The 26,888-nt window shown below is 46.9% G+C and overlaps 1 protein-coding gene across 2 annotated transcripts in view; it reads right to left on the bottom strand.

Annotated features, from left to right (window-relative positions):
- Window positions 1-26,888, bottom strand: part of camsap3 (calmodulin regulated spectrin-associated protein family, member 3) — a 199,321-nt gene that overhangs the window by 17,501 nt on the left and 154,932 nt on the right. For both annotated transcript variants that reach the window (XM_052041823.1, XM_052041822.1), the window contains 7 exons: window positions 26,513-26,651; window positions 22,739-22,878; window positions 19,599-19,692; window positions 17,016-17,064; window positions 12,577-12,653; window positions 9,595-9,670; window positions 4,498-6,622 (listed from right to left, as the gene is read on the bottom strand). In XM_052041823.1, the coding sequence (XP_051897783.1) occupies window positions 4,498-6,622; window positions 9,595-9,670; window positions 12,577-12,653; window positions 17,016-17,064; window positions 19,599-19,692; window positions 22,739-22,878; window positions 26,513-26,651 (2,700 nt within the window). The remainder of the gene's footprint in view (window positions 1-4,497; window positions 6,623-9,594; window positions 9,671-12,576; window positions 12,654-17,015; window positions 17,065-19,598; window positions 19,693-22,738; window positions 22,879-26,512; window positions 26,652-26,888) is intronic.

Genomic DNA, 26,888 nt, shown 5'->3' on the forward strand with positions numbered 1-26,888 from the left:
CTCCACAGATGCTGCCCGACCCGCCGAGTTCCTCCAGCAGTTTAATCATTGGCTCTGGATTCCAGCATCTTCAGGCTCGCGTTCAATCTGAAAGGAGGCCTCTTTGGAAACAGCAGCAACTTCACCCACCGACGGGCAATCACCGGCCCTTCCTCAACACTGGGTCATAAGTTACCTCACACCGCTGTGGGAGGATGAACTACAGACCCTGTGATGGTGAAAGGAAAAAAAGCCCCATCACCTCAGCCAGTGATGGACAAGTAATGCCTAGCCACAGCACAGCACAGAATGTACACTTCACTGGACAGTCAATTATTTATTATTAAAGAACATGGTTTCTATTCAGAAAACACCTTCCAAAAACAGAGAATCTTTGATCCAAGAATATTTTGGCTAGAGTCATACGGCACGGAAACAGGCCCTTCAGCCCAACTCATCCATGCCAGCTATGTCGCCCAGCGAGCTAATCCCATCTGTCCACGTTTAGCCCGTGGCTCTCTCAACCTCTCCTATCCATGGACTTATCTAGATGGCTTTTAAATGTTGCTAATGTGTCCACCTCAACCACCATTTCGGGCAGTTCATTCCAAATACGCACCACCCTTTGTGTGAAGAAGCTGTCATGATAACGCAACTTAAGAATACCTTTTTCACATCTAGATTTAGTTCCAATAATCAACATTTCTATAGAAAGTCTTTATGAATTTACCACTAGCTTCTATTAGCCAAACACATTGTCCATTTATTCCAAATTAAGCCACATGGGATCCATGAAGACCTGGTAGACTGGATTCAAAGTTGGCTTGACCACAGAAGACGGTGGTGGGGGGGTGTTATACTGACCAGAGGTCCGTGACCAGTGGTGTTCTGCTAACATTGGTGTCGGGACCTCTGTTGTTTGTGACAGAAATGATTTTGATGAAAATGTAGATGGGTCGATTTGCACGTTTGCAGACGGCATGAAAATTGATGGAGTTGTGAGGAAGGTTGTCCAAGGATTCAGCAGGATATGGACCAGTTGGAAATGTGGGCAGAGAAGCGGCAGATGGAGTTTAATCCAGACAAGTGTGAGTGGTTGCACTTTGGGAGATTGAATGCAAGAGGAAAGTATACAGTAAATGACAGGGTACTTAACAGCATTGATGTAGAGGGGTCTTGGGGTGCAAATCCAAAGCTCCCTGAAAGTGGCAACACAAGTAGACAGGGTGGTAAAGAAGGCTTGTGTTCGGTCAGGGTCTTCGGTATAAAAGTTGGGAAGTCACGATGCAGCTGTACAAAACTTTGGTCAGGCCACATTGTGTAGTTCTGGTCACCTCATTATAGGAAGGATGCGGAGGGCTTTGGTGCAGAAGAGGTTCACCAGAACGTTACCTGGATTGGAGAGTATTAGCTACGGCAGGCACGGTAGTGTAGCGGTTAGCGTAACGCTATTACAGCGCCGATGACCCGGGTTCAATTCCGTCCGCTGTCTGTAAGGAGTTTGTACGTTCTCCCCGCGTCTCCGTGGGTTTCCTCCGGGTGCTCCGGTTTCCTCCCACATTCCAAAGACGTACGGGTTAGGAAGTTGTGGGCATGTTATGTTGGCACCGGAAGCGTGGTGACACTTGCGGACTGCCCCAGAACACACTACGCAAAAGGTGTATTTCACTGTGTGTTTCGATGTACATGTAACTAATAAAGATATCTAATCTTATCTTGAGAGGTTGGACAAACTTGAATTGTTTTCTCTGGAGGATGAGGGGTGACCTGATAGAAGTTTATAAAATAAGAGGTATAGATAGGGTAGATTGCTAGAGTCTTTGTCCCCAGGGTGGAGATGTCAAGTACTAGAGGGCATAATTTTAAAGTTTAAACATTTATGGGGCAATTTCTTTTTAATATACACAGAGCGGTGGGTGCCTGGAACGGGCTGCCAGGGGAGGGGGTAGAAGCAGATAAAAAGCAGTGTTTAAGAGGCATTTAGACAGACAGATGAATGGGCAGGGAATGGAGGGATATAGACCACGTGCAGGCAGATGGGATTAGTTTGGATTGGCACTGCAGTCAGCACAGACATTGTGGACCGAAGGGCCTGTTCCTGTGCTGTACAACGTTCTGTGTTCAAACTGTTTACAAATGAAATCCTGTAGAACAGAAACCCCACTGGTGAAATAATTCACCTGCATGTACGTGCGATTGTAATTCAGCCTTGTTTACTAAGTGAGTGGGCGCACATTTAAAGAGATCCAGAGGGGAGGTATGGAGACACATTGAGGCAACAAATTGGTATCAGGAACACAGAGCCTGACATAGATGCAACAGGTCTCTACTGGACCTGCGGCCTGCTTCCAGCACCACCTCCCCTGCCTGGACCTTCCAGGCACCCGTCACTCTGTGTATATTAATTGAAATTTTTGGGGACATTGAATATTAACAAGGGGGAGAAAGAAAACTCAAGGCAAGCCAGGGAGAGGGGCAATCGGTAGTTCTTCCATTGGGTCTGGAAGGACGGACTGCCTTCCCATGTTGTATGGTTCCAAAATAGCACTTTACTTCAGAAAGACATCCATTTGTTTTTCCCTGCACAGGCTATCCCTGTATCCAGTGGAGTTTAGAAGAGGGGGAACTTGACTGAAACATCAAGAGGGGCCACGTTAGGGTGGGTGTGGAGGGGTTTTAAGTAAGATCAGCTGCAGTTTTATTAAACAGCAGATCAGACTCGAGGTGCTGAGTGGCCTATCCTTCTCCTAATTTGTCTGTTCACATGTGAACGTGACAGACACTATATGAATGCAGGATTTTCCTTGACACAAAATAGGTTTAATCAAAAGATCACGGGTAGGAGGAGCAGAAATCTCAAGCCCATGTTGTAATTCTTCAAGATCCATCCCCCTTGCCTCACCCCCAACACACAATTTCTGGAGATTCCAAAAAAAAACACTCCCACATTAATTTCAGGACCGAATATATTTGATAACTGAAGAGGTGCAGATTCCTGGGGGACTGATTCCAGGATTCACTACCCTCTCAGTGAAGAAATTCCTTACCCGAAGTTCCAAACAGCCCCTCAGTATCCACTGTTCAATCCCTTCAGAACAGTGTTTCAATGAGACCAGATCTCATTCTAAACTCTGGAGAATACATTAAATGCCAGCTGATGCTACCATGTCACTGAGCATCTGACGCAAGGAACTCGCAGTTATTTTGCAAGCTTAACAAGATCCATCGAGTATAGTTAATGACAGTTGCAAATAAAGTAATAACATTCCTGGCAGCAGTTTCATTTATTAAAGCCACACTCAGTCATTAATTTTGATCTCACTACCTCAGAGGCAGAACCCATCCCATTAACTGCCTCTCATTATAATCAATGCCATTAATTTAATTTTCTCATCAAGTGTTTCTTGTTGGGCTGTTGTGAACTTCACAGGGTTTTTACGCAGGTTACGGGCACGTACAGCATCACAATTCCCTCTTCACAGGGCAAGAACCCAACAGCAGCCACGGCGAGATCTCTCAACGTTGACCAGGTTCATCCAGTTAAATTAATCTGAAGTATTTCATTCATTTTGGGTCACCCCATTATGGGAAGGATGTGGAGAGGATGCAGAAGAGGTCTACTAGGATACTACACGAATTAGAGGTCGGACAAACTTGGGTTGTTTCCTCTGGAGCATCGGAGATTGAGAGCACAGGGATAACCCAACAGTAGCTTAAGATTATAATTAAATGCTGTTTCTGCAATACTTTGGAGAAGAAACTGTTGAAAACAAAATTTACCCCGGAGAGAGATCTGTGGATAGATAACCAATGGCTTGGTTTGAGGTAGGTTTTTTTTAAAAGAGCTTCTTAAAAGGAGCAAAGCGGACCCTATTCTGACTTTAACACATTCAGAACTGGTCACCTTGCTATAGGAAGGATGTCGAGGCTTTAGAGAGGGTGCAGAGGAGGTTTACTAGGATGCTGCCTGGATTAGAGGGCATGTGCTATCAGGAGAGGCTGACAAACTTAGGCTCTTTTCTCTGGAGTGGCAGAGGCTGAGGGGTGATCTGTTGGAAGTGTATAAAATTATGAGGGGCACAGATAGGGTGGACAAGCAATATCTTTTTCCCCATTGTTGAGCGATCCAATACCAGAGGGCATGCATTTAAGGTGAGAGGGGATAGGTTCAGAAGAGACATGAGGGGTAAGTTTTTTTTAAAACTCAGAGTGGTGGATGCCTGGAATGCGTTGCCTGATAGGGTGGTGGAGGCAAATTCATTGGAGGCTTTTAAGAGGGGCTTGGATGGGCACATGAATGAGAGGAAAATGGAGGGCTATGGGCATTCTGTACATAGAGGAGGGATTAGCTATGTCAGCACAACATTGTGGGCCGATGGGCCTGTTCGGTACTGTACTGTTCTATGTTCTATGTTCAAAAATAACCCTATTCACATCAGAAATGTTTCCAAGCCCCACATTCCCCAGTCTTTTGAGCAGAAGGTAATGCAGCAAGAACCAGAGGAAAGGGTCACCAACCTTGAAGAAGAAGCCAACAGACCTCTGCTCCATGTCCATCTGGTCGTTTGTAGAATCTTCAATGCCCTCTTGGTCATCTTCACCATCGTCGGGACCCTTCAAGGAGGACAGTGGTATCTCGATTAAACTAGTCCTTTTAACAGAGGAGGGATTTTCCTTCTTTCCGACATCAGGCTGGCCATCCGGTTGCTCGGTTGCCTTTTGAGGTACAATCGGTCCTATCGGTCTGAGGTTGCCTTCGCTTTCCAGGTCAAGGGCAGGGCTGACAGGATCCGCCACCGAGGGTTCACTCGCTTGGCTGCCGACCCTCGTCACCGGTCCAACCGGCCTCAGCTTTGGCCTGGCGTCAACGTCTGGCTCCTCTTCCTGATCATCGCCAAAGCAAATGGAAGACTTGGTCTGCACCGTCACCTGGCTCGGGGAGAACTTTCGGAGGTGAGGCAGGGAGTCGACATTCTGCGGAGGGGTAAGGACGCGGGTTAAAGGCGGGATCTTCAGCTCCACGGGACGAGAGTGCCGTGGGCTCTTGGGAGGGGTGGGGTTTGCCTTCTTCTGCCCTGCCTGGGGAGAGCGGGTAGCAGAAGGAACTGGCTTGCGGGAGGGTGATGGGGAAGGGGACGAGAACTCGGCAGACCTGGGGGGCTGGAAGTCGCGCGTTGGCCTCTGTGAAGTCGGCTTGTGGGCAGGGATCACCCACGCCTGTGCGTTTTTCTTCTCCATCAGCATTTCCTGCTGCTGTTGTAGCCTCTGCATGTCGATCTGCAGCGAGGACAAGGCCGAGTTGAGCTTTGCCACGGCGTTGTTGTACTCTCCGATACCCGCATCCGTCTCAGGCTCCTTGGGCGACTCCGGCACATTCAGTTTCACGTGCTTCTCGCTGTGGTTCTTGCCGAGGCTCTCCTCGCCCTTCTCCGCTGCCTTGCCACCTTTCAACTGCCCCGGGCTTTCGCTTTCCTCCTCGTCTTCGATCTTGGACAACCTCTCTTCCAGGGACAGCTTCCTCCTGTCCCCGTCCGCTGAGCTCCCGTTCTCCGACTCCCCGCCGTCCTCCTTCTTCTTCAGCTGCAGGAAGGCGCTCTTCCCCAACCTCTGGCGGTGCTTGGCGAAGATGGCCTCGATCCTCTTCTTCTGTGCCTCGATGGCCCGCCGTTTCTCCTCCAACCGGATGCCCAGCTGGGTCATCTCAGAGGCCAGCGCCTGGTTCCTGCTGGGACTATCATCCGACTTCTGAGCCCAGGAGGCCATGGCCTGGTCATTCAGATCCACGCTGTCGGGTGTCGTCTTCTGTGAGATGGTGGACTTGGGCTCTGCAGGGCTGATCATCTTCATTTTCCTCTCCGCGAAGCTGGTCATCTTCACCCCAGAACCCGAGGAGGCCACGCTCTCCGCCTGTGAGCTCAGAGAGCTAAGACACGATGTGCACTCATCCTTGCTGGTGTAGTCCTTCTCCAGGGCAGGCCTGGAAGAGTCCTCCACATCCGAATCCAGACTGTTGTCTCTCAGGACTGAGTCATCATCCCGCGAAAAATTCCCATCTTCTGATGGGACTTCTCCACTGTTTGCCTGGTACCCACCTGGTGCAGGGATCCCAGAGTCCTTCACTGGGTTGGTGGACTTGTGAGGAGGGTCCAGGTCTAACTTGGACTGGTTCCCCTTGGGCTTCATAAACCCTTCTGTCACACTGGGCCCATGGAGGAAAAAGCCATCCGGTGCTCCTTCAGGACGGAGTCTAGGTTCAAGCTTGTCCGAGTTGTGGATTATCTTTAATGCTTCTTCAATGGTTGGCAACTCCATGTAGTTGCTATGGTCATCAACCACCCCGTTTTCAACGGGCTTCTGGTGCCCTGGATACTCTTTGGCCGACTGCAACAGTTTCTGAGGCGCTATTGGCGACCTCACAAGTCCATTCTCATTTCCCAGGACCTCCTCCTTGCCTGGGTAACCGGCGGTGTCTTCAGCGCAACCGTACGGCGCTCCCGGGAGACTGCTCTGCGACCGGTAGGCGTTGCTGGTCAGGCTGTCAGAGCTGACAGACCTCATTAGGCCGACAGGATTGCCCATGACCACGTCCACGTCGCTGTCCAACCCAAAGGGGATGCTGAAGGAGATGGCTTGTGACAGCGGTCTGCACAGGAGAGAAGGTGATCCCAGTCAGATTAAGTGGGTAGATGCTCGTACACAGGGCAAGTCATGATTGGATGCCCTGGACTTAGTCACTAAACAGCCACTAACAATTGTAGAGGCTACCAGGTGGGGAAAGGAACGGTTGTCACTCTCAGTGAGCTCAGGTGGACCATGTACTGTTTCCATGCCAATGGTTTGGCGTGGAAGGAGGCCATTCGGCCCATCAAGTCCACACTAGCTCCCAAGTAAAGCAATCCCATCTATCCCATTCTCCCCCACCCCCACTAATTATTCTCCCATCCCTATCCAATCGGCCTTTGAAGGCACCGCTTGATTTTAGTCACACCATACCTTTAAGCAGTGATGTCCAACTTATAATTACTCCAAGCGAAAAAAGGTTTTCCTCACATCTGCTTTTGTATCTCTTGTCCAAAATATTCATCGTTCTCCTTGGTCCTTGGAGTATTGGCTAATGGGGAGAGTTTTTCTCCAACCCCCACCTTGCTACTCCATCCACCTCCATCAAATCTCCTCCTAACCTCCTTTGCTCCAAGAACAACCCCAGCTTTTCTCCAGTCTCCAGCACCCCTCGTCGCTTCATCGACCACGTACCGAGGACCTCATGTGCCGATGTCAGCCCATTCCCAAATTAATCTCACCGCCCACACCAGAAGCAAGGATTCCACTTCTGGGATCTTCTCAGCTTCCAGCAAACAACAGGAACACTTACCCTTTCAGCGTTCCCAGCTTCCTACAGCAGATAAACTAACTCGAGAGACTCGCTACTGAATTTCATCTCTTGCTCCTTCGAACAACAGCGATGAATTCAATTCTTGCAGTGAGCAAAAATCTTAATTTAGAAAGCAAAACCAAAATGCCTTTGTCGCTTCAGTGCCCTATTTCCTCAGACATTAAATTAGGCCATTTCTCACAGGGGTAGAGAGATCCTTAACAACCTTCCATAGCAACAGAACATGTTAAATTGGGTACTGCTTCTCTTTTGCTGAGAGTAACAAAACTTCACTTAGAAGGGAATGCAATAACTAGCATTTTGCTGACCTTCAGCTCCTGCACCCACTGTAAGTATTACTGACATTTGACCTTGGCCCCAAGCACACACTCCACCTGTAGATTTTACACCAGTATAATCACTGCACAGTTGCTGGCTCTCAAGAGGAAGCAGAACACTGTCCTTTCATAAATAAGCACACTGTCCTTTAGCTTGTGCTCAAAATGGCTCTTCCATCTGCGGCCATTTCTCTTCTCCCCCCTCCCATTGAGCAGAAGATACAAAAGTCTGAAAACTCATAGCACCAGCCTCAAGGACAGCTTCTATCCCACCGTTATCAGACTATTAAATGGACCTCTTGTATGACAAAATAGACTCTTGACCTCACAATCTACCTCATCATGACCTTGCACCTTATTGTCTGCCTGCACTGCACTTTCTCTGTAACTGTAACACTTTATTCTGCATTGTTATTGTTTTCCCTTGACCTACCTCGATGCACTGATGTGATGAAATGATCTATATGGATGGCATGCAGAACAAAGTGTTTCACTGTACCTCAGTACACATGACAAGAATAAACCAATTGCCAACACAATCACAGCAGCAGGCAACTGCTCTGCCCCTTTCTGATTCAACATAACATGCAATGTTATCATACTTCATAACACTTATTCCTCTAAGATTGGACCGTAGACTTCCAGACCAGCACTTGAATAACTTAGGAACAAAAAGCCACAGGTCTAGTGCTGGAAAATGGTATTGATGAAGATTGGCACAATGGCCAGGATGGACAATGTGGACTGAAGGGCTTGTCTCTGGGACGTGTAGCTCTAATGCTTGGAGAGGATTGGACACACCCATTATTTCCAACCATGGCAACAATGAAAGTACTCACACTTCCATCATCTCATGGAAACCTACCGCATACTGAAAGGCCTGGGTAGAGTGGACGTGGAGAGGATGTTTCCATCAGTGGGAGTGTCTAAGATCCGAGGGCAGAGCCTCAGAATAAAGGGACGTTCCTTTAGAACCGAGATGAGGAGGAATTTCTCCAGCCAGTGGGTGGTGAATCTTTGGAATTCGTTGCTATGGAGGAATGTGGAGGCCAAGTCATTGGGTGTATTTAAGGCAGAGATTGATGGGTTCTTGATTGGTAAAGAGGTTAAGGTGAGAAGACAGGAGAATGGGGGGGGGGGGGGGGTGTAAAAAAAAAGCAATGATCGAATGGCGGAGCAGACTCGACGGGCCGAATGGCCTAACTCTGCTCCTATAATCAACAACACGAGTACTGACCAAAGGGGCTGCAGGTGTCTGACTGATGGGTCCTACAGGCCACCCTCCCCACAGCATTTTAGGCCCTTCTGTCCATCTTGTCCATGCCAGCCATCAACTATCCCCCTACGACTCACAAATGGAGACATTATTTTACTGTCAGTTGTTACAAGTAGAAAAAAAAATCCAGTTAGCAACCTTGGAATAACAAAAACTGAGAGAAAAGTCCTGATCAGCAATTCTCAAGATTAAAGTAAACTTTTAAGGAAAAATATACAAGTGCAGTTCCTATTGCAAGTAGACTTGCCAACATCCACTTGGGCCCAAAACAGTGCTGAACAGTACTGACTTTGTTAACTGGACGAGTTTGGAAGCAATGGCAATCATTGCACTGGACAGTTTTATTACCAAACATTAGAAGAGGAGATTAGACTGAAGAAAAAAATGACTTGTCAACACAAGTCCTTGGCCAAACTGGGCTGGAAAGGAATGGGAATAGAGTCAAGGAGATGCTTCTCAATTCTCAGTGCTGCTTTAGTTAATTAACATCCTCAGTCAATTCCTTGCAGAGCAAAACACAGCAGGTTTAAAAATGAAACACAGTAGAATTCAAGCTGGCCTTGTGTAACAGGCTGAGTTAGTCTGTGTTATAGCTTTTGTTCCCAACATTCACGCCTGGGTATAGTTACCTCTTCAGCTGTTTCTTCGTCCATGCCTTTCCAAAGGAATCGACTTGTGACATTGAGGTAGAGTGATGCAGAGGACCTGGGAAGATAGGCAAAGATTTTCAGGGTTTGCATTTAAAAGATGCACAGAGCTGCTTCTCATTTCTTTTGGTCTAACTACATTTCCTGATTGACTGATAAGAGGAGCCATTAAAACAGACCAATATTTCCCCTTCAGTGAACCACAACCCGTGGAGCAATGTTGAGGGTTGGTCCAACAAGCAAAAGGACCATCTCAAATGGCAGCCACCACCAGGCAAGCATGGAGTGTAGGTGCACGATTGACCATTTTAACACACTGCTTCAAATCAGGGCACATTGCCCATCTTATTCACGCGGCAGCTTTATAAAACTCTAGTCAGGCCGCATCTGGAGTACTGCATTCGATTCTGGTCATCCTATTATCGGAAGGATGTGGAGGCTTTGGAGAGGGCGCAGAAGAGGTTCACCAGGATGCTGCCTGGATTAGAGGGCATGTTCTTACAAGGAGAGGTTGGACAAACTTGGGCTGTTTTCTCTGGAATGGCAGAGGCTGAGGGGAGAACTGATAGAAGTTTATAAAATTATGAGAAGCATAGAGTAGACAGCCGGTATCGTTCCCCCCGCACGGTTGAAGTGTCTAATACTAGAAAGCATGCATTTAAGGTGAGAGGGGAAAGTTCAAAGGAGATATGTGGGGCAAGCTTTTTTCAAAAACACAAAAGACACTTTTTTCTGTTATTTGCCACCTCACAGAGCAGCAAACAGCTGGAATGTGTTGCAGGTGTTTTCTGGTTTTGAACATCAAAAGACTGGGAGATGATTGAAACTGGGGAAACTGCATTTGGCCTCAATGCTTTCTATTCGACTTGAATCTGGAAGATCTGAAGACGTCTTGTTCTTCAGATCTCCAGGATTGCTATATTGTCCCAGAAAAGAATGGAATAACTTCAGGGACAATGTAATTATCGAGGGGACCGGTTTCGGTATCCCAGGTCTTAGCTTAAAGACTACACACATCCCTGAGGAAGAAACGGATCCCATTCATTCAGGCTCATTCAAAATGGCTGACTAGAATTGTGCCAAAGCACACTACGTCTGATTGCGTCTGTTACTGCGTATTGCTTTCTGCAAATAAAACCTTTCATTTCCACAGGATCTCCCACCTGCCTTTCACACCCACAGATCTTCAGTCTGGTTACAATGTGGAAGATGAGGCTTGAGCTCATGTAACATCTCCCTCAGACACCAAAGGGCACAAGAAGCAGTAATCTGCTTCTGTGATTGAGAATAATTATTTCCCTAGGCACAGGGGAATATCTGTCTTGCTCCTAAATATTTCCACCTGAGAGAGCATGTGTGTTTAGGAAGAGGGTGCCTCTAACAGTGTAGCACTCGCCTCAGTACTGCGCTGGGATTTTGTGCCTTCCGAGCTTCCACTGTAAGGCTTGAACATACGACCTTCCAGCTCGTGATGAAAAAGTTCTCCCCGCCAAGCTACGACTGATGCCTTAACCACACATCAAAAGGCAGCCATTAAGAGAAATAATATTTTCCCACATCAACAGCTGAGTTTGCTTCTGTCAAGTTCTCCCTTCTCAATACACTGAGTTTTAGTATTTCACCTTAGAATTGTTGACTTTTAATCCAGTGAAGAACCACCTACCATTTGATATTTTACATCAGTACATTAACTCTTGGATGCCAGGAGAAGTCTGACCCACAGCCGAGCATCAGGAAAACAAAGCTTCACTGAAAACTGTGATGTACTATAATGAATCATAACGTATTTCTTTTATATTGCTCTTATATTTAAAATCTGTCAAATACAACCTGGAAGTCAGCCTAAAAAAATTGAGATTCATAACTTTTTTTTATTACATGTAAAAGTTAATTTTCTGTGATATTTTTCTTGGAAACCAGAGATAAGTCAGTCACTAAAGTAAATCATTGTATCTTAGAGTCACAGGGTTGTACAGCACAGACATGAGCCATTTAGCCCATCATATACATCTGACCCTTTTTGCCCAATTTTATTTGATATTCCCTCTAAAAGAAAATCTAAAGTTTATGCTCAGAACAGGAACAAGTGATGTAAACGTCACACTGTAATTACACACTCCCACCTGTAGAGGTACTACAGATTTTATAGAGGCAGTCGGCACTAGAACGGAACGTACAGGCTGGGCCAGCATCAGGAAGTGGGGACAAATGTTAGGGTGTTTAAATTACATTTTAAGTGATCCAGCATCAAAAATGCACAGATTCTTGACAGTTTAAATAAAGTCATCAGTGCAAGTTTACTCCTTTGCTGTTCATTTGTGAAATATCCCGTGGGTGTGGAGTTCTAACAGCAGGTCATAATTACAGAATAATAGGCAACTAACAGCAAATTGCAAGGAAGTTCAATGGAACTGCTCTAATGACATGCTGCAACCACAAAGCAGCTTATTATCGTGGACGTATGGCGGAGCAGAATTACTGCAGCACACTTAGTGCTTTTAATTTCTTCTACCAAATAAGTTGTTTCAAATGGAATCCTTTTTCTCACTCAGGAGGCAATAATGTCACTATGCAGCTAAGACAATTCACATTGCCTCCAACATTTCCCCACACAAGTTTACTATGTCAGCTATTGCAACATGTTACTTACTGCTGGCTGGAACTAAGGAGAAAGTCAGAGATTCCAACTGCATAGAAAAATACACTGGATGATCGTAAACCTCAATGGATTTTGAGCATTGCCACGGGTAAATTACTGTTACAAATGTCACTGCAATGCAATTATCCAAACTAAGAAAACATCATTAGCCTTGAAGCTGCGCACAGACTGTGCTGCTCACAGCAGTGTTACTGAAATTAATCTTCAATTCCCACACACTCTAGGATAAATCCAAGCAGACGGCACTTTCGATTTTTGGGCCAAATACCTCGAGGGAAAGCAACGGTGACAGAAAGTTCCATTACCTGCGTTGCTCCTTCCCAGAGAAGTCTGTTGGACCACAGGCAGAAATGGTTGCTTCAGCAGGAAGGCAGGAAGATGGCTGAAATAAGCAGATAGGTTAAAAATCAATGAAAGCGATTAGCATTTGTCACGTGGTCCGAGCAGGCTGGGTAAAGGCAGACGATTGCTTTGGGCATCCACTCGCTCTGTGGCTGGGCCAGTTCATTCTAATAAACCCAGCCACTGATGCAACATAGGGGATTGCAGGATACGGGAACTGACCCAAATCCAGGACCTCTGCAACTCATGTTATTCGAGTGCTGTGGATGCAGAAAATGGCTTGAAGCAGGGCACAAGAGTGTTAACAAACAGAACTTGATGGTGAGCCACACAGAATATACGAGCAGCAATATCTTGCTACAAATTTATGAATTATTGGTTAAGCCACAGTTGAAATACTGTCTGCAGTTCTGGCTATTACTCTGTAGGAAGGATGTGACTGCACTAGAGAGGGTGCAGAGGAGATTCACCAGGATGTTGCCTGGGATGGAACGCTTTAGTTACGAGGAGAGACTGAATAGCCTGGGTGTTTTCTTTGAACCAGAGGAGGCTCAGGGAGAACTTGGAGGTGAACAAGTTATGAGACACAAAAACAGGGTAGTGAGACCATAAGATAGAGGAGAATTAGATCATTTGGCTCATTGAGTCTGCTCTACCATTCAATCATGCCTGATTTTTGTTCTCCACCCCTTTCTCCTGCCTTCTCCCCATAACCCTTAAACTCCCTTACCATCAAGGACCTATCAACCTCTGCCATAAATACACCCAATGACTTGGCCTCCTCAGCCCTCTGTGACAAAGAATTCCGCAGATTCACCACCCTCTGGCTGAAGAAATTCCTCCTCATCTCCTTTCTAAAGGGACATCCCTTTCTTGTGAAGCCGTGCCCTCAGGTCGTAGACTCTCCTGCTAATGAAAACATCCTCTGCACCACACATTAGGGAGCTCAGTTAAAGTCACAAGTTCTACAGGATGAGGTTGTTGTTGTTGGTGGTGGTGGTGCCGGCATTTATTGTCCATCCCTAATGACCCCTGATCTGAGGAGGTAACTAAAGGTCAACTGTGTTCATGGGTCTGGAGTCACATATAGTCCAGACAAGGCAAGGATAGATTCCCCTCCCTAAAGGGCATCATTGAAAAATCTAACCGGTTCACTAATGTTCTAGCAGTTTCATTCAACAAGACTGGATTTTAAAATTCATGATTTATTGAATTACTTGAATTTAACCATGGTGGGCTTTGAACTTGCATCTCTGGATCAAGGGTCCAGGATTCTGGCCACTAGTCCAGAGGCAAAACCACTGCACGTCTTAAAAGGAAAAAAAAAGAGATGGAGAGGAGCTTCCAGAATTTAGGACCTGGGCAGTGGGTGGAACGAATTAAAGGGACCGAGATGTTGAGGGTTATAGAAATAGAGGAGGTTGCAAATATTGGGATAACAAATGGATTATAGAGTTTATGATGGCACAGCAGGTAGTTCTGCTGCCTCACAACTCCAGAGACCCGGGTTCGATCCTGACCTCGGACGCCGTCTGTGCAGAGTTTTCACCTTCGCCCCGTGACCATGTGGGTCTCCCTCGGGTGCTCGGATATCCTCACACATCCCAAAGACGTGTTGGTAGGTTCATCAGTTCCTGTAAATAAACCCCTGGCTTCAGTGGATGACAGGAAAGTGGGGCAGGGGAGTTGTTAAGAATCCGAGGGACAACAAATTCAAGGGAAATAAATGGGAGAATGGGATTGATGGGATAGATTTGATGGGCTGAATGTCCTTCTATGGCGTAAGTAAATATGAAATGGGGGTATTGAGGTATTGCTGGAAAAGGAGCCAACATTGGGCTGAGCTCTGAGAAGCCACTGGAACGGAACAGACCACGAGCTGGGACTCGGACAGAGGAAGTTTAGATAGCCTCAACGTTACAAAAGGAGGCTGGCAGAGTAGGTACTGGAACCAGGTTGTGGGAATTCAGGGCAAAGGAGGACATTTGGCCCATTGCTTTCATACCAGCCAAGAACAGAGCAAGTCCATTGTGACTACAGCCCATAGAATCACACCATGGTTCAACACCACCTCACACCTGCACAGCCTCTACCACAGGAGAGGAAATAACAACAATACATGCCGAATCCACTGGCACAGCGTGTCATGAGGAACATAATTCTGATCCTTCATTATCACTGGCTCAGGGTCCCAGAACTGCCTCCTGCGGATACGTCACTACAAAGCCTCCGGTGGTTAAAGCAGTTCACCAACACCTTCTCCAGGTAATACAGAGGGGGATGTATGGCCCCTTGTCCCCATTTCCACACTGTGTTGGCTCAAAAGCCAGTTGATTAATACATTGGATTATTTATAAAACTTTCAAAAAAAGTTCTGGTTTCAGACCTACACTTTGTGCAACTTGTATCCCAGTTCAAATTGTCAGAATCAAACTCAACATGAGGCAGATGTCAGCAAAAGAACACGAAGAGTCAGGCTAGAGTGAGGGGCCAGGTTAGGAAAGGGAGCCTTTTTATGATCCGTGTCTGCTCCAGTAAATGATTAGGCACTTCACATTGTCACCAGCTCTCTCCGCTGAAGTGCAACTTGACAAACATCTGTTTCCACAATAACATTTACATTGCAGAAAGATGCAGGTCAGAGGGGGGTGAGTTACACATTTCCAAAAATCCTACAGGCTGGCAACTGAAAGTAACAGCCCTTGACACCTCCCCGCCTCATCCACACCACCCCCTCCCAATTAACACTACATTCCTTGTCAGGTAAAAATGTTCCACACCTCTCCTCCACCTCCTCCCAATGCACAACACTGACGATCTCTACATTGAAATGCAGGCTGTGCGAGTCAAACCTGGCATTCAGTAAAAGGAGACTGGTTTTTGAAACATTGCCAAGTTGCCCGTCTCCATCCAACCAACAGGACTTCGATCTGCAGCAATGTGATCAATGTTCTGTGATTGAACACTGATTGCACTGGCAGGGATCCAGTTCAGGTTTACATCTTTATTTAAGGGACCTAAACTGGTTTGTAATGGAGCCCCCTCCACTGTTCCCATTCAATAATTCGACAATAGAATATCCCAGGCTGCGAGCTGCAACTTGAACACCTGATGAAGGTCTCAACCCGAAGTGTCAACTGTTCATTTCCCTCCACAGATGCTGCCTGACCCGCTGAGTTCCTCCAGCAGTTTGTGTGTTGCTCCAGATTCCAGCACCTGCAGTCTCCTGTGTCTCCACTTGAACACGGTTGTCTGTGTCGCACATCTTGTAATGGGTGCCACGATTCCACGGTAATTATCCAGACCCCATTCCCAACTCAACCCAGATTGCATGAACCTGTCTTCTTCCTCTCCTTCAATACTCACAACTAAAGGCTAAAGAGTTCCTCCAGCATCATCGTGTTTTTCATCTAGATTCCAGCATCTGCAGTCCTTTGTTTCTCAACTAAACGCTACCGTTCCCCTCTCTCACTTTTAGAGGGAAGCCAACACTTGTTCCTCGGGATTGCCAAAGCAACAGTGCTTTCACCCATACGCAGCCTTTAACACACAGGGTTCAAGACCCAAAACTGAATCAACGTCTTGCATCGACACAGGAAAGGACAGTTGAAAAATTTTGGCTTCAGCCCCAAGTCAAGTCTCCATGTTTCGTCTTCGTAATGCTAAACTTCCGATTTTTTTTAAAATTTAAGGCTATATCTTCTCAGTCATATCAAAACAATATAAAAATGCAACAAAAATTGCTTCACGCAGCGCCAGCGACCCAGGTTCCATCCTGATCTCCGGTGCTGTCTGCGTGGAGTCTGCACATTCTCCCTGTGACTACGTGGTGCTCTGGTTTCCTCCCACATCCCATGGACAAGAGGGTCAGAGGGTTAATCGGCTACTGTAAATTTCCCCTAGCGTCGGTGGGAGGTGGGAGAATTTGGGGCGAGGGGAGGGATGATTTGATGGGCCATGCAAGAGAGAAAAGCTCACAGGAAACTAAGAGGGGAATGGGATTGATGGCACGATGGGCTGAACAGCCTCCCGCATTGCAAGGCGATACAAGAAAAAAAACCAAGGGCACATACCTGTCAATGGGTTTCAATAACTGAAATGCCAGCAAAATTCCGAAAATGCAAGGAATTTCAGGGGAAGGACAGGTGAGGGCAGGACTAGTTGGAAAGTGCTTTCATGGGTGTGGTGGGCGGTGGCAACCTCCTGCAGTGCTGTGCAGTTCCACAGTGGAAACCTCTGGGTTGCCAGCTGTAACTGGGGTCGTTCCCCCAACTATCAGTGCTGCCGAGTGCGTGGTGGCAGACAAGGTGTTCTCCTCACTCCCCCTCCGTGCTATCCCTGGATTTAACGCAACTTGGGAAGTTCTGCTGTGCTGCAAGGACCACCCAGACTGAAGACCTACCTGCTGCTCTCTGCTCCTGTGGGCGTGTTGGGTCCACTTCCTGGCAGTTCTGCAAAGGGAGACATTGGGTTGATTCTCACTACCACACATCGCAGAAGAATCACACAGAACGCAAGCATCACCTTAAGATGAGCGGAGTCAGTTCCCCCATCACGATTCAGAGGGGATTATGTTCCATTGCATCTGCCTCATTATCAGGTTCATGGCAGTCAATGAGTTAGACTGCAGAAGAGTGAAGTGATGCATTTTGGAAAGTCAAACCAGCATAGGACATACTATGAATGGTGGGACACGTCATGGAATAGAGGGACCCAGGAGTACAAGTGTATAATTCATTGAAAATGGTGTCACAGGTAGACACGGTGGTGAAAAAGGCATTTAGCACACTGACCTTCATCAGTCAGGGCATTGAGTATAGGAGTTGGGACATTAATTTTCAGTTGACAGTCATTGGTGAGGCCATACTCTTGAGTACTTAAACTGGAAAGAGTGCAGAAAAGATTTACAAGGTCATTGCCAGGACTAGAGGGCCCAAGTTATAGGGAGAGGTTGGCCAGGCTAGGTCTTTATTCCTTGGAACATAGGAGAATGAGGGGCGACCTTACAGAAATATTTAAAATTATGAGAGGCATAGATAAGGTGGACGGTAACAGTCCTTTTCCCCAGGGTAGGGGAGTCCAAAACTAGGGGGCATAGATTTAGGGTGAGAGGGGAAAGATTTAAAAGGGACCTGAGGGGCAACTTTTTCCATGCAGTGGGTGGTGAGTATATGGAACGAGCTGCCAGAGGAAGTGATTGAGGCAGGTACAACAGTATCACTTAAGAGGCACTTGGATAGGTACATGGAGGGGCAGGGCTTGGAGGGATATGGGCTGAACATAGGAAATTGGGACTAGCTGGGTGGACAACGTGGTCGGCATGGACTGGTTGGGCCAAAGGGCCTGTATCCGTGCTGTATTGTTCTATGACTCTATGAGGACACTGGAGGTTGCTATCCAGAGTTTACCGCAGAGGTGCATCGTTTGCCATCCATATTAACAATTTGGATGGGAGCGTAGGTGACATGATGAGCAAGTTTGCAGATGACACCAAAATTAGTGGTGTGGTGGACAGTGAAGAAAGTTGCCTGCAGTTACAAAAAGATCTCCATCAGCTGGGAAAGTGGGCAGAGCAATGGCAGATGGAATTTAACTCAGACAAGTGTAAAGTGGTGCATTTTGAGAAATTAAACCAGGGCAGGACATACACAGTGAATGGCGGGGCCCTGGAGAGTGTTGTAGAACAGGGAGACCTAAGGGTACAAGTACATAGTTCCCTAAAAGTTGTAACATAGGTAGACGGTGAAAAGGGCGTATGGCACGCTTGCCTTCATCAGATGGGGCATTGAGTACAGGAGTTAGGATGTCATGTTACTGCTGTACAAGGTGTTGGTGACACAGCACCTGGAGTACAGTGGGCAGTTCTGGTCATCATACTATAGGAAGGGTGTGATTAAGCTGGAGCAGGTACAGAAAAGATTCTCAGGGATTTTGCCAGGACTGGAGGGCTCGAGTTATAAGATATCTTTTATTAGTCACATATACATCGAAACACACAGTGAAATGCATCTTTTTTGCGTAGAGTGTTCTGGGGGCAGCCCGCAAGTGTCGCCACGCTTCCGGCGCCAACATAGCATGCCCACAACTTCCCTAACCCGCACGCTAGACTGGATAGGCTGGGACTATTTTCCCTGGAGTGCAGGAACTCGAGGAGCAACTTAATAAAATCATGAGGAGCAAAGACCACAACCATCCACCTTATCTTTTCCCCGGGGTAAAGGAGTCTAAAACAAGAGGGCATAGATTTGTGAGAAGGGGAAGATTTAAAGGGGACCTGATGGGCAACTCTTTCCCACACAGAGTGGTACGTAAATGGAAAAATCGACCAGAGGAGGTGGCAGAGGCAGGTATCATTACAGCATTTAAAAAGACATTTGGACAGGGACATGAATAGGAACAGTTCAGGAGGGACATGGGTCAAACGTGTCTAGATCAGGTAGGGACTCTGGTCGGCATGGACGAGATGGGCCAAAGGGCCAGTTTCTCTGCTCTGTCACTCCATAATTTCATCAGCTGAGGGGGGTTTTGTTGCCGTGTTTGACCTGATACTGTGAGAATATGGAACCTCAAGTCAAACGTGATAGACTCCAAGGGCTACTCCCTTCCACCCTGTACATCACTGCGCCAGCCCTCTGGTGGGTCTGTCCTGCTGCTGGGATGGGTACGGAGAAGGAGTCTGATACCACAAGTAGGATTATGTCAGGTTATCATTCGACAAGTCTGTGGGATAGCTCTCCATGCAGACACCAGTCCCCAGGTGTTTGTCGAGGGGGCTGGGAGCAACTTTGCCGTGTTGGAATTCGGACGCCTGGTGGTCTGTCCTATTTAATTCTCTCTGCTTCAATGTAGTGGTTACAGTATATGTGGAGTGACTTGCTGGGTCATTTCATCTTCCTCAGTGGCTGGAAAGTGCATCTCATAGAACTTCCATTTACCTCCAGTAGGCTAACTAGTTACCATGACAGCCAACGACAACATTGCTTACCTTCCAGATCCGGAACCTCTCTTGGACGGACAAATTCAGGCTTCAGGATTTCGAACCACCAGAACAGCTCAGCCACAAATGTCAAGATGTTAATCTGTGAAGGAAGACAGACACTTGAAATGCATCAGTCCAAACCTCCTAGTCTACTCACAGCACAAGGCAAGGAAGGAGAATGGAAAAAGAGATTAGGTTCCTCTCTCTATGCCATGTACTAGCTACGCACCTTGGGGAGAAGTCATCCACAGACCTCGACTTTTCTCAACCCCCCATCAAATAGGACTCCAGAACATTCAATAATCCTCATCTTAAATTTGGCTTTCTGTCCCCCAGATTATGTCCCCTTCCTCAATACCAGAGAAACCTTGACCCATCTGCCATCCTAAAGAACATCAGTAGATTGCATCTGGTGGGAGTCATTGCAAGAGCTGCAGGTCTTTGGGAAAACTGGAAGAACTTTGCCAGATTACACACACATCGAAGGTGTTACAGTTCAGGTGAAACTTTGGTCCAATGTCTGATCTGGGTGTGCAAGCTGAGGGTAGCGACCTCACAGCACAACTGGGAGGGTGGGGGAGCTGATCTGATTATATCCCCATAGTGATCACTAAAAGCAGATTAACTGGGAAAATCACCCATTTTTCTTGACAGGGATATGAGAACTGGGCCAGACTAGGAGCATCCAAATGGCACCAATGTCTGGGAAAGGTTCTCTCAAGTTAAGAGGTTTGTGAGAACCCCACTGATGGTCGATGAGGTCTGATCCAAATCTGGCTTCCTCTTCCAACCATCTTAAATAACAAGGGGGCCCAGCCCAGCCCTGCAGGTCACAAGCCTGCACCCCAAAGGGGGTAAGCACAGTGACATAGCAAGTAGAGCCGCTTCCTCACAGCTCCAGCGACTGAGGTTCAATTCCGACCTCAGTATTTTGCAACCGCGTGGATTTCCTCTGGATTGCTCCAGTTTTCCACCCACGTCCCAAAGGCGTGCTGATTGATAGGTTAATCAGACACTGCAAATCATACCTAATATTGAGTGGTAGGATTTGGTGGGGTGGGGGGGGGGGGGGGCTGCTGGTTCATGTGGTAGGAGAATGGGATTTCTCTGAGCACCTGTGTAGACTCGATGGGCTGAATGGCCTCCTCTTGTATTGTAAGGAAATATGGGGGTAAAGAAAGCTTTACAGCACCATAGTTACCCAACTTCCCATAGCCACCTACTGGAAGGGCTGTTTACTGGGGCAGGGAAGGGGGTATTGTCACTGGATACTGAAGCTCAGATTTTGCAATGAAAACATTACAAGGGGGGGTCTCCCCACCCCCCAATATTAATCTGCCCCACTGTGCAATGAGGCAGCTGATCTCAATTCTAACCACCTACAGAACAGCAATAGCTTCACTGCAAACATGCACATTGCTTCTAACAAGTCTTGGGTTGTTCTCAGACTGCATTCTACCTACTTATTTTCATTCCATATCCCCTAATGTCCTGCCTAATAGAAATTCAATCGTCAGTTTTCATGCTCTCAGTCAATCCCCAGCCTCAGTTTTCCTTATAAAAAGGGGAGAAAGTTCCAGATTCCCCCACACCCATTGATGAGTGATGCCAGGAAAGATTTCATACAATGGTGAAGTTGTGCCCATTGAAATCCTCCCACTGAGGAAACAATTGCTCTCCATCTACCCTGATCACCCTTAAATCTTCAAGATTCAAGGGAATGCAACAACTGAAATGGCCACCGCACAAACCCTCATCTCTGGGACCATTCCAACACACCTGATCTGCGCTCTGCCAAGGGAAACTGCATGTTGGCAGTCAATGCCGCTGCCTCACAGCTCCAGAAACCCTGACAGTCCCAACCTCAGGTGGTGCGTGGAGTTTGCACCTTCTCCCTATGACTACGTGGGTTTCCCCAGGGTTGTTCCGATCTCTTCCCACATCCCAAAGTTGCACTGGCTGGTAAATTACCCCTAGTGTGTTGTTGGGTTACAGGAGAGTTGGATGGGAGCTGATGAGCATACGACAGAGGATAGGTTGCAGCGAAAGAAGTGGGGGAATGAGGTAGCCCCAGGAGCCAGCACAGACTTGCTGGACCAAAAGGCCTCATTCCATATTACAAGAAACAAATGTTTGAGCAGAGCTCGTCAACCCACACCAGGAACCATCAGACAAACCCTTAATCAATGCCAATGAACAAGCAACTGCATCTGCCACTACCCTACCAGGCAACAGCCTGCACTTTTGTACCACAATTAGCTCAGTAAAATGGGCCAAACTGCTTCACAGTAACACTAAATACCACCAAACACACAGTCAAACACATCTCAAACCAGCTTTTTAAAAGGATGTACGAGAGGAACAAAGTTCAGGGAGGGAATTTCAGGCCCAATCTGTACAAACAACTGGCCCACATTGTAAATGATCTTAAAAGTAATCCACAGTTATTAAAACTTTGGGAAAAATTTGAGGTGATAACATACACAGCTGTTCTTCATTTCTGAGTCAATAATTTGAATAAATTTGGAGCCAAATTGCCTCAAAATTGAAGAAAATTAAGAGAATTACCAAAGTGCAAGTTGGGTAGAAACAAAACCAACCGAGCTCTAAGCAAAGGAGTGAGCAGGCAAAACACAAGCATTGCACAATCCAAAATTATTCGAGCAAGGGAGATTAGACTCCGCAACGCCTCAAAGGCTCAGGACAAAAATAACAGATGTACAAAAATTTATGGAATGAAATTAGGTACCCATCATGCTGTTATATTTCCTTATGACTTAGTAGATCATCATTCGTTCCACTGAATATATGTTGGCTCGCAGAGAAATCCCACCAATCCCATTCCTGAATTATTTCCCTGTAACCTCTACTCTCACACATGCCCATTAACAATCCTTGTTAACCAGGTTTAATTTCTCAGTTCTGGGTGGGGATTACCACTCAGAAGGACAGCAAAGCGGGAGATTCCTGTAAGCCCTGGATCAACCAGCTCAGCCCCGTCCTCATTGACCCAACTGGTTGAAGTGTTGGGTGTGTCACTGTGACACCAACCTCGTGCTGCTCTGCACTATCTAGTGCCCCAGGCTCCACGCCCATCACCAATGCTACCATTGACTGATGTGGCCTTGCGCAGACCGACCCATTACCTTTAACACTGGTGGGGTGTACAGCATGTCCTCCAGACCCAGGTGGCAGCAGCTGCCCAGATACTCCTGCGTGAAGTCCACAATCAGCTGCAGGTTGTAAAGGCTGTCAGCTACAGACATCGTTTCCTTCAAACAAATATCTGCAAAGAGAGAGTGAGAAAGGGGAAGGAGGGGAGGCAGCAAAAACGTTTGAAGAATGGTCATTACAAATACTAACATGCAAGCAGTAATCTACCACCTAGCTCCGAGACAACCAAGTACTAAAGAGACCAGGGAAACCACTGTGCACAGACCTTCAACCAGTGTTCAGTTCTCCCATTTACTTTACCTGACGTTCTTTAATATCAAAAATAAAATTTCATTAAAAAAGGAAATACAATAATCAGCACATCTTTCTTTACAGTCATATGTGCCAAACCTATACAGTCTATCTACCATGCATCGAAGCCACTCATGTTTGAAAGTGTACATCGAGAAAGTGTCTGAGAGAATGCTACACAGAACCCAACCCCTGGATACACACCATTTACAAACCAGGGTCCAAAAACATGGAGGTGGTGTCTGGTAAATTCACAGGGTAATTTGGGCAAAACTTCTTTAACCTGATGATTGTTAGAATGTGAGTGTGTACCACAGGGAGAAGCTTGAGGCAAATCGCATTCAAGGGTAGACCAGATACACAAACAGACACTCAATTGGGTTCTGAAGTGGGAAAGGGGCTTCATAGGAAGATGGAAGTTGACCTATGCAGAAGACCAATTCAGGGTCCAAAAACAACTCAGCTTAAATCATCCCAGGAATTCTAGGCTGTCTGTACTCTTTGGATACTGGTCATTGGCTTCTACTGAGGAGTGAACTATACATTCACTATTAGCTGAACTAATCTGCATCACGATCAAGTATTTGCTCAGTGAACTCAATGGAGCCAAGCTTACTTTTCATATCAACACTTGGGTTCCAAAAACAAAATTTTAGTTCACTGATTTTACCACACAACAGGTTCATGCTGGGGTTTGAACACTGCACCAATCCACTGCCACTCCTCTTCAAAATCCATCCACGTAATCCGTTCTTTTCTCCCTCTCTCTCCGCGCACGTGTTTGGTTTCCTCCCCTTTAAATGCCTCAAGATCTCTCTGTGGTACACAGACTTCCATTCAAACCACTCTCGAGGTAAAGAGGTTTTGCTGAATAACCCAGTAGATTTACAAGAGACCATCTTTTGTGTTTTGAGATGAGGAGAAACTGCTTTCCCCAGACAGTAGTGAATCTGTGGAATTCTCTATCCAGGGAAGCAGTAGAGGCGACCTCATTAAATATATTTAAGACACAGTTAGATAGATTTTTGCATAGTAGGGGAATTAAGGGTTATGGGGGAAAGGCAGGTAGGTGGAGCTGAGTCCACGGCCAGATCAGCTATGATCTTATTGAATGGCAGAGCAGGCTCGGCAGGCCAGATGGCCTCCTCTTGCTTCTATTTCTTATGTTCTTATGTTTTTGGACCCCAAATTGCTCTTCTGCATTGGTCCACTTCCAACTTCCTATGAAGCCCTTTCCCACTTCTGAAGACTCCTATCAAATCTGCCACCTCTCCTGCCACAGATGAATTCCATGCAGTTGGATCTTTCCAAGTCACTACAGAGGGTTTTTACTGCAATATTCTTGTGTTATGTAGAACTCAGGCCTTGTGAAATACAGAATGGTCGTGGGAAAGTCCTGCACTGGAAGGTTTTAGGATTCAGGCCCATTTCATGGATCATGGAGGTGGTGTCAAGAACTTTAGGGGGTGAAGTGGGGTATGGAAAAAAAAACAATCAGGGCTCGGAGGGTAGTGTCTGGGCAAACGTGGAAGGTGAAGAGTTGTCAATAATCTGTTGTCAGGGGAGGTGGGGTTGGATCGGTTACTGTGTGTGGGGTGGCCAGGGTTGGGAAGTCTACATCCCACCCAGTGAAGGGACCCAGCTGAAGCAACCTCCCATCACCAGGCCCCACAATCTAGGACCGCTTTCAGCAGGCGGCATTCTCTAACCATCAATGAAACAGATCTCACTTGCCCTATGAAACCTTTTCTACTGGAGGGTCCTGTGCCCTCCAAATGCATGTGTGTCCACATGTGTTGGATAGCTTTGGACATCCGAACCACTGTATCAGTGCATCAGATGTAGGGAGAACCCAGGGACTTCACGGTCCATGCACCGTTGCCCATTTTCTTTCACAACAGACTTTCCCCTATGGAAAACCACATCCCATGGTGCACGGAATCATCGCGCTTGCTGACAGAATGCAGTGGCGCAGCAGGTAGTGATGCTGCCCCACAGCTCCAGAGACCCAGGTTCAATCCTGACCTCCGGCACTGTCTACGTGGAGTTTGCATGTTCTCACTGTGACCGTGTGGGTTTCCTCCGGGTGCTCCGGTTTCCTCCCACAGCCCCACGTACGTGCGGTTTAGTAGGTTCATTGGCCGCTGTAAGTTGCCCCTGGTGTGTAGTTGGGTGGTAGAATCCGGGAGAGTTGATGGGAACGTGGGGAGAATGGGTTACAGGGAAAATTAGTGGGGCACTCAAATGGGCTGGATGACCTTGTTCTATGTTATAAGGAAACACAAAATATCAAAGGTCAATTAATACTTGTTCTTCTCTTGCGACCTCCACCTCACTGCCTCAATGTCTCCTCTCACCTTTCCATTTCTGAGGAAAGGTCGTCGACCCGAAACATTGACCATTTCTCTCTCAATGGGTGTTATCTCAGCTGCTGTGCCTTTCTAGTATTTCTAACCACCTCCTGCCCAAAACTAGTTCCCTGTAAGACCCCATTGGAAGCGTTCATGATTATTTTGTATTCATGGCCCAAGTTTTGATGTCTTTTCCCCCAAAAATGGAAAGCTTCATGTTCCTGGGCATAAACATCTCAGAGGATCTATCCTGGGCCCAACACATTGATACAAGGCACACCAGCAATTCTACTTCGTTAGGAGTTTGAGGAGATTTAGTATCTCACCAAAGACTCTTGCAAATTTCTATAGATGTACAGTGGAGAGCATTCTGACTGGTTGCATCATAGCCTGGTATGGAGGTTCCAATGCACAGGATCGCAAGAGGCTGCAGTGGGCTGTAGACTCAGCCAGCTCCATCACGGGCACGACCCTCCACAACATCGAGGACATCTGCAATAGGCGGTGCCTTAAGGAGGCAGCATCCATCACCAAGGACCCTCACTATCTGGCACATGCCCTCTCCTCATTACTACTATCAGGGTGGTGGTACAGAAACCTGAAGACCCACACTCAACAATTCAGAAACAGCTTCTAGAGTAGCCGTTAGCGTAACGCTAATACAGCATCAGCAACCCAGGTTCAATTCTGGCCACTGTCTGTAAGGAGTTTGTATGTTCTCCCCGTGCCTGTGTGGGTTTCCTCCAGGTGCTCCGGTTTCCTCCCATATTCCAAAGATGCATAGGTTAGGAAGTTGTGGGCATGCTACGTTGGCACTGGAAGCGTGGCGACACTTGTGGGCTGCCCCCAGAACACTCTACGCAAAAGTTGCATTTCACTGTTTCAATGTACATGTGACTAATAAAGATATCTTCCCCTCCACCAACAGATTGCTAAACGGTCCACGAACACTACCTTGTCGTTCTGTGTCTTTGTACTGTACTGCTGCCGCAAAACCACAAACTTCACTACATCCAAGCTGGTGATAATAAACGCGATTCTGATTCACCTCCACAGTTGGATTTTGCTTAAATCCATTCCCAAGAAGATACAGTGCTCACTCACCTTGCAAACGTAGCACATCAGGACAGTAATGGTGTATCAGCGCTGCTACTGCACATCCATTGGCAAGGTCCTTCAGCTGAGTCACTGAGGGGAAGCAGGGAATCTGTTTGGTCAACACCTTATCCTTCCTATAACGAATCTGGTTAGAAGGGAAACAAAATCTCAGGTTTGGAAACAGACCAGGTGAGGTAGGGTTGGTGGTGGGGTTCAAGAGGGAGACAGCTGCCAGTAACAAGGATTGAAATAGCCACTAGTATAACTTCAGAAATAAGCAATCCAACCGGATAAAACTAGCAATACATTGACAAGCTAAAGGTCCAAGGCTCCAGTCATTAACTCTGTAGAATAATGTGCCTGTAATAAGATCATGAATACT

The sequence above is a fragment of the Pristis pectinata genome, chromosome 31 (assembly GCF_009764475.1).
Source record: "Pristis pectinata isolate sPriPec2 chromosome 31, sPriPec2.1.pri, whole genome shotgun sequence".
NCBI lineage: Eukaryota > Metazoa > Chordata > Chondrichthyes > Rhinopristiformes > Pristidae > Pristis > Pristis pectinata.